This window comes from Canis lupus, chromosome 14 (assembly GCF_011100685.1).
Source record: "Canis lupus familiaris isolate Mischka breed German Shepherd chromosome 14, alternate assembly UU_Cfam_GSD_1.0, whole genome shotgun sequence".
In the NCBI taxonomy this organism is placed as follows: Eukaryota; Metazoa; Chordata; class Mammalia; order Carnivora; family Canidae; genus Canis; species Canis lupus.
This window is the reverse complement of record NC_049235.1, coordinates 45,113,856-45,127,708: the sequence shown is the minus strand read 5'-3', so window position 1 is coordinate 45,127,708 and position 13,853 is coordinate 45,113,856. Positions and strand designations below refer to the sequence as shown.

At 49.3% G+C, this 13,853-nt stretch overlaps 2 protein-coding genes and 1 long non-coding RNA gene across 4 annotated transcripts in view; 2 read left to right on the top strand and 1 right to left on the bottom strand.

The window, feature by feature from the left end:
- Positions 1-694, bottom strand: part of FKBP9 (FKBP prolyl isomerase 9) — a 41,169-nt gene extending 40,475 nt beyond the window's left edge. Inside the window, exon 1 of the mRNA XM_038557286.1 lies at positions 351-694. Within this exon, the coding sequence (XP_038413214.1) occupies positions 351-577 (227 nt within the window). The 5' untranslated portion in view covers positions 578-694. The remainder of the gene's footprint in view (positions 1-350) is intronic.
- On the top strand, positions 35-5,537 carry LOC111098819. The gene is made up of 3 exons (XR_005369686.1): positions 35-170; positions 4,928-5,062; positions 5,375-5,537. It is a non-coding gene; the product is annotated as an uncharacterized LOC111098819 (long non-coding RNA).
- Positions 5,538-13,123: 7,586 nt separating this feature from the next.
- The window catches only part of KBTBD2 (kelch repeat and BTB domain containing 2), a 65,340-nt gene continuing 64,610 nt past the window's right edge, over positions 13,124-13,853 (top strand). For both annotated transcript variants that reach the window (XM_038557283.1, XM_038557284.1), the window contains exon 1: positions 13,124-13,275. In XM_038557283.1, the coding sequence (XP_038413211.1) occupies positions 13,124-13,275 (152 nt within the window). The remainder of the gene's footprint in view (positions 13,276-13,853) is intronic.

Here is a 13,853-nt window from a genome sequence, read left to right as displayed (position 1 = left end):
ACAGACATCAACATTCACTCTTGGGGTGGGGGGGGGGTGTTTGCGGAGGGGCCGATTTCGCCCTGTGTGGCCGCGCTGGGAGGACAGGAAGGCCGGGACCTGTTCCAAGCGCTCTGAGCCCGGTCCTACGGGAGGCTCGGGCCCCGGGCGGGCGGGCCAGGGCCGCGCAGGTAGGGTCACCCGAGATGTAGGGCTCCGAGCGCGGGCGTGGAGGGAGGCGGGGGAAGGAGCGGCGCGGGGCTCGCGGGGGCGGGGCCGGGGGAGGGCCGGCGGGAGGGAAAGGCCCGCCCGGGGACGGGGGGTCGGGGGAGCGGGCGGGCGGACCGGGCAGCTGCGGCGGGGGCCGGTACCTGGAGTCGAACTTCTGGCCGTCGGGGAACGTGCCCACGTAGTGGTAGCGCACGAAGTCGCCGCTGCGCACGGTGCGCGGGCACTCGTCGGGCACGGAGCGCCGCTCGACCTGCAGCTCCGCGTCCAGGCCCAGGCCCGCCACGGGCGCCGCCTGCCCGGTCACCCAGAGCAGCAGCAGCAGCAGCGGCGGCGGCGGCGGCCGTCGGCCCCGGGCCCTGGGCGCCATCGCGGGGGCGAGGAGGGCGCGGGGGGCGCGGGGGGCGCGGGGGCGGCGAGGGCGCGCGGAGCTCGCGGGGCGCGGGTCGGAGCTGGGCGCGCCGCGGCGCTTGCAAACGTGGAAAGACTCCGGGCCCTCCCCGGGCCCTCCCCGGGCCGCAGCCGCCACCCCCTCCGCCGGCGCCCGCCCCCGCCCCCACCCCCACCCCCACCCCCGGCCATAGCCGAGCAGGGGAGGAGCCGCAGCCGCGCCCCGCCCCGCCCCGCCCCGCCCCGGGAAGGGGCCGGCAACGCCGGAGGCAACCTGTCCTCGAGGGACGCTCCGACCGCTCCTCGGGACCCGGCTTCTGCCCAGACTTGGAGGGCGAGAGCGCACGCGCGCGGCCCCGCCTCCGCCTGTCCCCGGAGACTCCAGCCTTAGCGCCGCCGGAGGCTCCTACGTGGCCGCGGATCCAGCGACTTCGGGCTGCTTTGGGAAGCGAGGGAAACTTAGATTGGTATTATGCTTTGCTTTGTTTTTTTTAACTTAGTTACAAGAATGGATTCTACAAAAAAAAAAAAAAAAAAAAAAAGAAGAAGAAGAATAGATTCTACAAGAAAAAGACCAAAATCATTCTTTAGGTTTTTTTTTTTCCAGGATACTACTTTTTTTCTTTTTCTTTTTTTTTTTTTTTTTTAAGATTTTATTTAGTTGGGGCAGCCCCGGTGGCGCAGCGGTTTGGCGCTGCCTGCAGCCCGGGGTGTGATCTTGGAGACGCGGGATCAAGTCCCACATCGGGCTCCCTGCATGGAGCCTGCTTCTCCCTCTGCCTGTGTCTCTGCCTCTCTCTCTGTATCTATGAATAAATAAATAAAATCTTAAAAAATAAAAGAAGATTTTATTTAGTTATTCATGAGAGAGGCAGGCTCCCTGCATGGAGATATGGGACTTGATCCCGCGTCTCCAGGACCACGCCCTGGGCCGAAAGTAGGCGCTCAACCGCTGAGCCACCCAGGCGGCCCCCAGGATAATACTTAAAGAGAAAAGGAGAGGCATGTATTTCGAGACTCCCCCGATAGGAGAAGGTTTTAAGTTACTGTGAGCGTTCCCCAAGCCATTAGTGGATGCACTGTGACCTGGGACTTAACTAGCAAACATCTCAAATGGTCGCACACACGTGATTCAGCTAGGTAGGACCTCACAATAGAGACCCAGAAGCCCCAAGAGGGTCATTAGAGTACTTAAAAAATGCATGCTTAGCTTAGAGTTGGTGGTTCTTATTTATTAATTTTTTTAATTAAAAATTTTAACTCATGAAAGCAACGCACCAAGAGTCTCTCGGCTGCTTTTAATTTTTTTTTTCTCTTTTCTTTTTATGATAGTCACACAGAGAGAGAGAGAGAGATAGGCAGAGACATAGGCGGAGGGAGAAGCAGGCTCCATGCACCACGCACCGGGAGCCCGACGTGGGATTTGATCCTGAGTCTCCAGGATCACGCCCTGGGCCAAAGGCAGGGACTAAACCGCTGCGCCACCCAGGGATCCTTCAGCTGCTTTTAGAAGCAAACAATCCTGATACCAAAACCTGGCAAACGCAGGGAGAGGGAGAGAAACTGGGCACCACTCTAATTTATAAATAGAGCTACGAAGATAATAAAATGTGTGCAATAAAATTCAACAATTTATCAAGGGAATAATACACCATTATGTGGATTAGTTAGCTCCTAGGTAGGTGACCGTCGGCAAAGTAATAAACAGTGTGTGCCCTGCAAGATGAAGAGAAAACATGGTAATTGTAAGATAATTTTAGATTTCATTAGATCCCAGGATCTAATGAGAAACTACATGTCGCACTAAATAAGTGTTCTTTGTTCCTAATAGAGCTAATTCTACGGAAATAGAAAACCTATTAAAATAATTCATTCTATTACCACAGGCTATCTATAGGCGGTTGAATTTGGGGTAATTATTTGCTTTCTTCTTTGTACTTTTCAATGTTCTTTTATGGTTTTTAATGACTGTGCCACATATTTATTAAAAATGATCCAGTTTGGGGCACCTGGGTGGCTCAGTCCATTAAGGTCTGCCTTCAGCTTAGGTCCTGAAACCAGAGTCCTGGAATGAAGCCCCACGTGGGGCTCTGTGCTCACTGGGGAGTCTACTTCTGCCTCTCCCTCTGCCCTCCCCTTGTCCTCCTGTCCCTCTCTCTGTCTCTCTCTGTCTCTCTCTCACTTGCTCACTCTCAAATAAATAAATAAGATCTTTTTTAAACAAAATTCAGTTTTACACAGAAACAAGCCAACCTGGTTCCAGTCAGGAATCTTCCACTCTTACTGCAACTGTGGGTGACATGTGCCACCTGTCTGGGCCTCAGTTTCTTCTATAAAAAGAAGGGGTTGATTTCCAAGACATACCAATTCTAAAATCCTTTGAGATATGAGAAAGAAAATACTCCAGGATAGGAAAGAAGACACATGTAGGAAGAGATAGGCTGAGTAGTGACTGCCACTCCCATTTTGCCTTTAATGGTTTCCCAGTGCTTTGATTTCTTGTCCTTCTTTAAATATGTTAATTACGTGATCAAACAGTATCTGTGCTCTTCAACATCCCTAAATCCCAACCATTCTTTGCATTGGACTTTTGTAGCAATCTACCAAAGAGAAAATTCACCTCTTGGCTTTAATGACAGCATTATACTAAGAACTAATTAAGGGGATCCTGGGTGGCTCAGTTGCTTAACCGTCTGACTTTTGATTTTGGCTCAGGTCATGATCTTGGGTCATGAGATTAAACCCTGTGTCAGGTTCACACTGAGCATTGAGTCTGTTTGAGGCTCTCTCTCCCTCTTTCTCTGCCCCTCCCCCCACGTGTTCACACCCTTCCTCTCTCGCTTAAAAAAAAGAACTAATTAAAATCAAACTGAAACTTTAAAAAAAAAAAAGATTTATTTAGGGGATCCCTGGATGGCTCAGCGGTTTAGCGCTGCCTTCAGCCCAGGGCATGATCCTGGAGACCTGGGATCGAGTCCCATGTCGGGCTCCCAGCATGGAGCCTGCTTCTCCCTCCTCCTGTCTCTCTGCCTCTCTCTCTATAATAAATAAATAAGTAAATAAATAAATAAATAAATAAATAAATCTTTTAAAAATAAAAATAAATAAATATTTATTTATTTTAGAGAGAGACAGAGAGGGATCATGAGAGGGGCAGAGGGAGAGGGAAAGAATCCTTAAGCTGACTCTTCACTGAGCGCTGAGCATGGAGCCTGACTTGGAGCTCAATCCCAGGACTCTAAGATCATGATGTGAACTGAAACCAAGAGTGGACACTTAACTGACTGAGCCACCCAGGCACCCCTGAAACTTTTTTTTAAGTTTTATTTAAGTAATCTCCACATCCAACATGGGACTCAAATGACCCCAAGATCAAGATTCACGTGCTCCTCCGACTGAGCCAGCCGAACACCCCCAAGCTGAAACTTTAAAAAATGATTTCTGGGGTGCCTGGGTTACTCAGTCTGTTAAGCATCTCCCTTCAGCTCAGGTCATGATCTCAGGATCCTGGGATCGAGTCCCACATCAGGCTCCCTGCTCAGTAGGGAATCTGCTCCCTCTCTCTTTGACCCTCCCTCCTGCTCATGCTGTCCCTCATTCTTTCCCTCTCTCTCTCTCTCAAATGAATAAATAGAAAAATCTTTAAAAAATAATTTTAAAAAATTATTTCCATTGAGTTTCTGGGGGTGACTTTGTAAGGATTTCCAAGTCTAAAAAATAAAAACTCTATTCATAGGAAGAGTCATCAAGTAGACTCAAAAGTCAGAAAGATAAAGAGGAGGGGAAGGTGAGACAGGGACCAGAAAGAAAGGGAGGGTGTTGGATTTAAAATGTAGGGCTTGAAAAAAATAAAATAAAATAAAATGTAGGGCTTGGGGTGGCGGAGGGTGGGTGGCGAGAGAGAAAGATAGTAAGAAGGGAAAAATAGATGAGAATCAATGAGAGAATAGAGACCCAGTAAGCAAGAACTGTGACACAATCAAAGAAAAGGACAGGCAGCCCTGGTGGCACAGCGGTTTGGTACCGCCTGCAGCCCGGGGTGTGATCCTGGAGACCCGGGATCGAGTCCCACGTCGGGCTCCCTGCATGGAGCCTGCTTCTCCCTCTGCCTGTGTCTCTGCCTCTCTTTCGCTCTCTCTGAATAAATAAAAATAAATAAATCTTTAAAAAAAAAAAGAAAAGGACAAAACAGGAGAAACATACAAAAGGTCCGAGGCCAACGGAAGTGTGGAGCAACACATGCTGGAGGAGGATGCGAAAGGAAATCTGGAAAAGGGTTGGTCCAGATGAAAGTCAAAAAACTGGGTTCCGTCCTATCCCCTCTATACAGGAAGTCAAAATGTTATCAGGAAAATCAAACAAGCTGGGCCCCAAAGAAAGAATTCCGCTTTTCATTGAGCCTGAAATAAAGGAAGTCCCATGAATCACATCTTCCAAGAGCAGTAAACCCTGGAGGCTAAGCTAGGTAAGCTGTTAACTTGGCACACACAGAGCAGGGATAAAGAAAAGGCCAGCATTAAGAAAAACATCCCTGGAAAGTCCATCTGAGCTGGCCTGAGGCAAATATGAAGGGGGAGAAATTTGCTTCCAGCAGCGCCCCCTCTTCTTCCCTCCCAGAAGTTTCTAGCAAATTATCCCACTCACACTATTTGACAACACTCCTGAAATTCCCATGTGCTCAGATGAAAAGCCCTAGACTTGCTTATAGAGCCACCCCTCCCCCTACTCTCTGAGCATCAGTGTTCTTGTCTGTGACGTGTCTTCCCTACCTCCCCAGAGTTTCTGTGAAGATCACCTGAAGCAACACATGAGGGATGGAAATCTGCAAAATACTGGGGATCCCTGGGTGGCTCAGCGGTTTGGCACCTGCCTTCGGCCCAGGGCATGATCCTGGAGTCCCGGGATCAAGTCCCACGTTGGGCTCCTGGCATGGAGCCTGCTTCTCCCTCTGCCTGTGTCTCTGCCTCTCTCTCTGTCTCTCTGTCTCTCTGTCTCTCATGACATAAATAAAAAATCTTAAAAAAAAAGGCTATTGTTAAATACTATGTAAATCTGAGGAATCACACTAACCAATGAGTAATAGAAAACCCAACACAAAATCATTTAATGCAAAAAGAGATATACTGTCTCTTAGAGTAGGAAGTCTGGGTGGGAAGCAGCTCCAGGTTAATCAAGTGTCTCCAGAACATCCCCAAGACCTCAAGTGTCTCCTCTCCTCAGTCATCCTCTGGTTTTGCCGCTGCCCCCTCATGGCTGCCCCAGAACTGGCCCCCACATGTGGGCAGAGCCATCCTGAAGGAGAAAGAATCACTTATTAAGATGGGGGAGCTTTCCATAAAGCTGTCCTCAGACAAATATCTCATTGACTAAACTTGCATCACGTGCCCATCGCTGAACCAATCAGTGGAAGAGGAATAGGATTACTATGAAAGCCCTTAAGACTAATCAAGATTCACCTTCAGAGGGGATGGAAGGGGTCCCTCCTCTCTAACCAGTCTTCTCCGAAGTAGACAGCTGCCTTGGACTCCTGAATGAAATCAGAGTGCTCTTAGCAGGGAAGGAAGGGGAACTGGGCTGGTGACCAACAAGGTTTGCCACAGATTAGCAATTACATTTGGTGCCTCCCCTTCTTCCCTCAACCTTATCTACCTCAAGCCTCCAATAAAGGGCTGTCTGCCCTTCTCCCTCCAATCCTACTAACTACTAAACTGTTAATGGAACACCAGTTAAAAATGTTAGAAATTGGGATGCCTGGGTGGCTCAGCAGTTGGGCTCCTGCCTTTGGCCCAGGGTGTGATCCTGGGGTCCCGGGATCAAGTCCCACATCAGGCTCCCTGCATGGGGCCTGCTTCTCCCTCTGCCTGTGTCTCTGCCTCTCTCTCACTGTATCTCTCATGAGTAAATAAATAAAATCTTTTTTTTTTTAATTTTTATTTATTTATGATAGTCACACAGAGAGAGAGAGAGAGAGGCAGAGACACAGGCAGAGGGAGAAGCAGGCTCCATGCACCAGGAGCCCGACGTGGGATTCGATCCCGGGTCTCCAGGATCGCACCCTGGGCCAAAGGCAGGCGCCAAACCGCTGCGCCACCCAGGGATCCCTAAATAAAATCTTTAAAATAAATAAATAAACAAACTGTTAGAAATAATACAGGGTTTCTCACATTTCCACTATGCCACAGACGACTATGAACATGTACCCCTGGGGGTTTACTGCCTCCTTTACTATAAGAATTCTTTGAATTTGGTTTTTGGTTTTAAAAAAAAAAAGACAGGGCAGCCCGGGTGGCACAGCGGTTTAGCCCCGCCTTCAGCCCAGGGCCTGATCCTGGTGACCCGGGATCGAGGCCTATGTCAGGCTCCCTATATGGAGCCTGCCTCTCTCTCTCTCTCTGTCTCTCATGATTAAATAAATAAAATCTTAAAAAAAAAAAAAAAAGATTTGCATTCTATCCTCTAAGCTAGCCATGTTTCTTTAATATATAATAGAACGTGATCTTTCTTTTACTCACTTTTTCCTTCCTCCATCTTCCTAGTGGAGAAAAGGTCACTGGTAAGATAAAAGCTAGTGAAATATACCTTGTGGAACACCATACCTCCAGCCAGCCCAAGGGCCTCTCTTTACCACTTGCATTGGACCCCAAAATAGACCCCAATTGCTCCCTCTCCACCGGTGGCTCCTCCACCTGTGCCAGTCCCTGCAAATGCAGAGAATGCAAATGCATCTCCTGTAAGAATGCAATAGCTCTTCTTACAGGAGTTGCATTTGCTGCCAATGGACTGTGCCAAGTGTGCCCAGGGCTGCACCTGCAAAGGGGACATACGACAAGCGCAGCGCCTATGCCTAATTATCAGGGAGAGCTTGCTCCCAGATGTAAATAGAGGAACATGAACCTGCAGGGGTTTGTTTCGTTTTTTTTTCATACTACCCTGAGCCTATTGCTACGTTCCCTTTTTATATGAAATATTTGAATGACAGCAAACTCATGTAGATTTTTCTGGCAAAAAATAAATAGGTAAAATAATATATCCTGTGAGCAAAATAATGGCATTTATGACAGTTATGCTTGCAAAAGGTGACCAAGATAAGCAAGAAAAGGTCTAGTTTTTTTTTTACATTGTTCCATTCTGAAAGGCTTAAAGCCTACCCAGTAAAACAGAGTCAGGACCAACTGCAGCCACCCATTTACCACTGGGCCGACACCAAAGCCCTATGGCTGGGCTTGAGAATAATCTGGATAGGGTAGAGAGGATATAAGAGATGGAGACGGGGTAGGACAGGGAAGGAGAACAAATAAAGCGTCTCTCACTTGGGCTAGGTGCCTTGGTACAAAGTAAAGACTGACTTGCTGTGTATTCATGGTTGTGTAATAACCACTTTACTCTTTTTCTGGAAAGAAACTATATCTGCACACCTCTCCATATGTTACAGGCATAAATATAGAGGGGCAAGTAAGAATAGTGTTTTCAAAAAAGAAAAAAAAAAGAATAGTGTTTTCAAATTATAACCAGCAGGGAAAGAATTCCTGTTTGTTTCATTACTTAATGGGTGAGATGTTACTACATTGAGTCTATCACAACCAGAAAACTGGACTGAATCTGAGAGATGGCCCTGTGTAATAAATCGTCTCACTCCAGTTTGGATGCTCACCACTGATAATTTTCAATCCTCACCTCCATTTTACCCCTTTGGCCCCACATGGGGGCAAGCTGATAGGGAAGTCCATGTGGCACCAGAGGTGAAGTTCAAACTACACAAAATCTTAGCCTGTGAGTGTGAACACTCACCCAGTTCCACCTCCTATGCAGCATAAAACCCAGGCCCACTCACCTTTGTTTTGCTGAAGCCATTTTTGGACTAGCTTAAGTATCTGAAATGCTCTTCTAGAAAGTCTCAATATGTGAGTAATATATTTCTTTCTACCTCATGGTGCATATGTGGCATCATCAGTCATGATGGTAAACCAGTTTGGGGTGGGTAGGGGTCCATCATGCCTCTGTGAAGTGATCACAGCGCTTTGCATTTCACACTGGGTTGGTGACCAGGAAATTTTTCTTTCTTTCTTTTTTTTTTTTAAGATTTTATTTATTTGAAAAAAATAAAATAAAATAAAATAAAATAAAATAAAATAAAATAAAAGATTTTATTTATTTGTTCATGAGAAACACACACAGAGAAAGAGAGAGAGAGAGAGGCAAAGACACAGGCAGAGGGAGAAACAGGCTCCATGCAGGGAGCCTGACGTGGGACTTGATCCCAGGTCTCCAAGATCTCATCCTGGACTGAAGATGGTGCTAAACCGCTGAGCCACCCGGGCTGCCCTTTTTTTGTTTGTTTTTTTTAAAGATTTTATTTATTTATTCATGAGAGACACAGAGAGAGAGAGGCAGAGACAGGCAGAGGGAGAAGCAGGCTTACTGCAGGAAGCCCGGTGTGGGACTCGATTCCAGGACCCTGGGATCATGCCCTGAGCCGGAGGCAGACATTCAACCGCTGAGCCACCCAGGTGTTAAGGTGGGTGTATGACACTGATTTGGCCAGTCAGAGTGCTGCACCTCCTTGACCACAGTGATTGTTTCCATGACAGCTACATAATCCTTCTCGAGCTAACAAGTATAATAGATGGGTGCCCTACTGGAACTGAGAAAGAGGTTTCTTCCAGCTGGGGCTGCCAAGTTGGTGGCCATCTTTGCCTCCACAGTGAGAGAAACAACATGACAACGAAGTGATACAAAAGAAAGTGAAGTTAAGAGAAATTGTTAGTGATAACATTTGAGCACCTACACCCAGCCATTCCTAAAGTTCTACCCAATGATATTTCACATATGTGAGCCTAACAAATTCCTTTACTTATTTTCTTAAAACAGCTTGATTTGGATTTTGGTCTATTGTTGTTCGCCAAAAACTCTTGACTAATACTTGCTAAAGTGGAATTATCAATCCTTGGATCTTCTTGCATCTATCTCCCCCAAAACCACCTCAAAGGGAGAGATCAAATCATTGTGTTAGGCAAATATTTGAACCAGTCAAGGTTCCTTCAATTGCAAGTGAGAGAAACCCAATTCAACTGACTTCTGCATAGAAGTATATCCTAAGGTTTTTAGATTATCTGCTGGCTTGCTATAAGGTTATGGTTAGAGAACATTTGGTGTTTTTTCTATCTTTTCATTCTTCCTTTTTCTTTCTTCTTCCTCCTTTTCTTTTACTTTAGGGGCATAGGTTGGCCAGCAAAAAAGCCTCTTGAGGAGGGGAGGAACAATTGTGGTTCAACTTGGTTGGTGTGAGACCCTTAGATTTACTCTGGTATGCACTGTGGGGTCTTCTGACCAGGGTTTGGGGTGGTTAGGCCCTAGGGTCTGGTCTGGCATCCCTCTGTTACTGCATCTCAAAATATTTTCATGTGATCTCTCCTTGTGCGTCAATTTGGGCTTCCTCACAGCATGGTGGCTTCAGGGCCATTGAACAGCTTACATTCCTAAAGGCTTTAGGAGCAAATATTTCAAGAGAACCAAGTGGAAGCTATACAATCTTTTCTGACATAACCTTAAAAATGATTAGGCATCATTTCCACTACTTTCTACCAGTTACAATCAAATCGCTAAGGTTGTTCTAGATTCAAGAAAAGGGATATAGACCCCACTTTTCCATGGGAGGAGTATCAAGGTCATGTGAGATGAGGGAGATTATTGCAGGTGACTTGGATGATACCATTTGCCACAATAACTAAAGACAAATTCGATTACAAATTGTAATGTCAAGTTACTGATTTACAGTAGGAGACCTACCTTTCCACTAACCCCAATATTCAGACCTGACAAAAACACCATTCTTTCATATTAGGATATGGTGTAATATGGTGTCAGGATGTTGCTGGGTGAGAATGGAATCGGCACAGAGGCTTGGCTAGCCTTTAAGATGGGGCCGAGGTTTGCAGCATTATTTACAACAAGCAAGACACTGAAACAATCAGTGTCCATGCATAGATGAATGGATACAGATGTGATATATATATATATATATAGTCAAATGTTACTCAGCCATAGAGAGAATGAAATCTTGCCATTCTTGACAACATGAATGGACATAGAAAGTATTATGCTAAGTGAAATAGGTCAGACAGAAAAAGACAATACCATGATTTCACTAACATGTGGAATCTAGAAACAAACAGAACGTTTCATAGAGAATAGGTGGTTGCTAGAGGGGTGAAGAGGGGGGATGGGTGAGACAGGTGAAGGGGATTAAGAGGCACAAACTTCTAACTATTAAAGAAATAAGTCACAGGGAAGAAAAGTGCAGCACAAGGAAAATAGTCAATCATATTGTCATAACTTTGCATAGTGACAGGTGGTAACTACACATATCAAGGTAAACATTTCTTGATGTATATAAATGTTGAATCATTATGTTGTATACCTGAAACTAATGCAATACCGTATGCCAACTATACTTCAGTTAAAAAAGAAAAGATGGGGCTAAGATTGATCAAATTTATGCCTTATTCCAAATGGTGCACATTTCTCTAGGGATCAGAAAACTTGTGTGTTTACATAATTTGTGTCTTCAGTAGACAATGCTGGACAAACACCACCTGATTGTTTTTTCTTGGTTCTCCTTTTCTAGATTTTTTTTTTTTCAATGATAGTCACACAGAGAGAGAGAGGCAGAGACATAGGCAGAGGGAGAAGCAGGCTCCATGCACCCGGTGCCTGATGCGGGATTCGATCCCGGGTCTCCAGGATCGCGCCCTGGGCCAAAGGCAGGCGCTAAACCACTGCACCACCCAGGGATCCCTCCTTTTCTAGATTCTATAGATCATCTTCCTTCTGTAACACAATCAAGTTACACTTTCTTTGTTTCTCACATCTTCCTTAGACTACATTTTTCTTGACTAGATGAAGACATCTTGCAAGATAATTATTTACAGGCCACTTACTGGCCCAGGTAAAGGTACTTACATCAACAACTGGATTGGCCCATGACAGTTCTCCCTCAGAGGGAAACCTGATTTCCAAGCTCTAGGACATGTCAGCGTAATAACTGTGTTTGTGTTCATAGCCTTTGTGTGCTCATTCATTTGGATTGGATTCATTTGGATTTTCCCTAATAAGAGTGAAGGAGCTCCTCATGTATTTAAGTCTTAATTAATTAATTAAGTCTTAATTAATTATAATGAACGCCACATTTGAGGGGAATGTTATTTTTACTTCCTTTGTGTTTTTTTCCATTATGTTACGGCTAAAACAACAATCATAACTTTACATATCAGATACTTTTACAAAATGCAACCTAGTTAAGCACTTTAACACTTTGCAGCCTGGCTCCTCTACTTCTGCATTCTTTTTTTTTTTTTTTTGGTTTTGTTTTACTAATATTTTATTTATTTATTCATGAAAGACACAGAGAGAGACAGAGACAGAGAGAGACAGAGAGAGAAGCAGGCTCCATGCAGGGAGCCCGATGTGGAGCTGGATCCCAGGACTCCGGGATCACACCCCGGGCTGAAGGCGGTGCTAAACCGCTGAGCCATCCAGATATCCCCGGTTTTGTTTTGTTTTAAGATTTATTTAATCATGAGAGACAGAGAGGCAGAGACTTAGGCAGAGAGAGAAGCAGGCTCCCCGTGGGGATCCCCATGCGGGGCTCCACCCCAAGAGCCGGGGATCACCCCTGAGCCGAAGACGGATGCTCAACCACTGAGCCACCCAGGCCTCCTTCTTATCTTTAAGATAGGGGTAATACATACGGGTAATACAGCACTTTGTACGTTTTTAAAGGCTAAACCCACTTAAGGGCTTGGCTCCACGACCAGCGCATAAAAGCGCTCAGCGGAGGGAGCTCTCCGTCCAGCTCCCGAACCGGGTCCAGGTCCGCGCAGACGAGGCGGTGACCGCGCGCCGGAAAGTGAGAGCATCAGGGGCGCGCGGGTGGCCCAGCGGTGGAGCATCTGCCTTCAGCCCGGGGCGTGATCCTGGAGGCCTGGGATCGGGGCCCCCGCCCGGCTCCTGCGTGGAGCCTGCTTCTCCCTCGGCCTGTGTCTCTCTGTTTGTGTCTCTCATGAGTAAATAAATAAAATCTTTTAAAAAGGAAATGAGAGAACGTCCCCGGGGAGCGTCGCTGCCGCCCAGGCCGGGTGCGGCCCAGCGCCCCGCAGCAGCCCCGCCCGCACAGGGGCCGCCTTGGGTCCCGGGCCTCCGGGGAGGGGGCGCGGCCGGGGCTCCCCGCAGGCCTCCGCCGCCGCCTCCTCCTCCTCCTCCTCCTCCTCCTCTTCCTCCTCCTCCGCCGCCCGCGGCCGCCGCCAGGGGGCGCGCTCCGACCCCGGCCGGCCCGGCGGCGGGGCCCCGGCGCGGCGAGCGCGGACTCGGGGCGGCCCGGCGGGGGGCGGGGGCCCGGAGGCCGCGGCGGGGCGGGCGGGAGGGGGCGCTGCGGGGCCGGCGGGGCGGGGCGGGGCGCGGAGGAAGTGCCGTCTTGGCCGCCGCCACCGCCTCGGGCCGCCGCGGGGCCGCCTCCGCCACGCGGGCCGCGATGTCGGCCGGGCCCGGGCGCGACGACGCGGGGAACGGGGGCGCGCGGCGGCCGCGGGAGACGGCGGAGCAGGAGCTGCAGCGGCGCCGGGAGCAGAAGCGGCGGCGGCACGACGCGCAGCAGCTACAGCAGCTCAAGCACCTGGAGTCCTTGTGAGTCCGCGCCGCCCCGCTGCTCCGCCAGGTGTGGGGGCGGGGAGGCCGGGCGCCGGGTGCCCGGGTCCCCGCGGGCGCGCCTCGGGGGGGCGGGGAGGGGCGGGGAGGGGCGCCGAGCGGCCTGCGCAGGGCCCGAGCCCGCGGCAGGTGCAGTGAGCGCCGCCGCCCTGCGCCTCCCCGGGGGCCGGTCGCGGGGCCGACGGTGAAGCCGCCGAAGCCGCCGAAGCCGCGTTCGCCCCCTCTGCGGCCGGGGCGGGGGGGGGGCGGTGCAGGGGGAGACCCCGCGGCCGTCGGGGCGTGCAGGGGCTGCAGCGAGGCCGGGGGCAGCTCCACGGGCCGAGCCGGGACCCCCCGGTGGGGGCAGGGCGGGTGGCGACGGGGGCCGCACCCCCGGGTGGGAGGCGGATTCCCGGCCTTCCAGGTCCCCTCTTTGGCGTCCCCGGGGTCGGGCACTGGCATGACCCATGGGAAGGTGTAAGGGAAAGTCCTTAGAGGGCTCAGATTCTTGGTCATTAACCCGGAGCTTTTTGCCTGTTGGAGGCCGGCCGGCTCTTTTCAGTGTGAGCCTTGAGCCA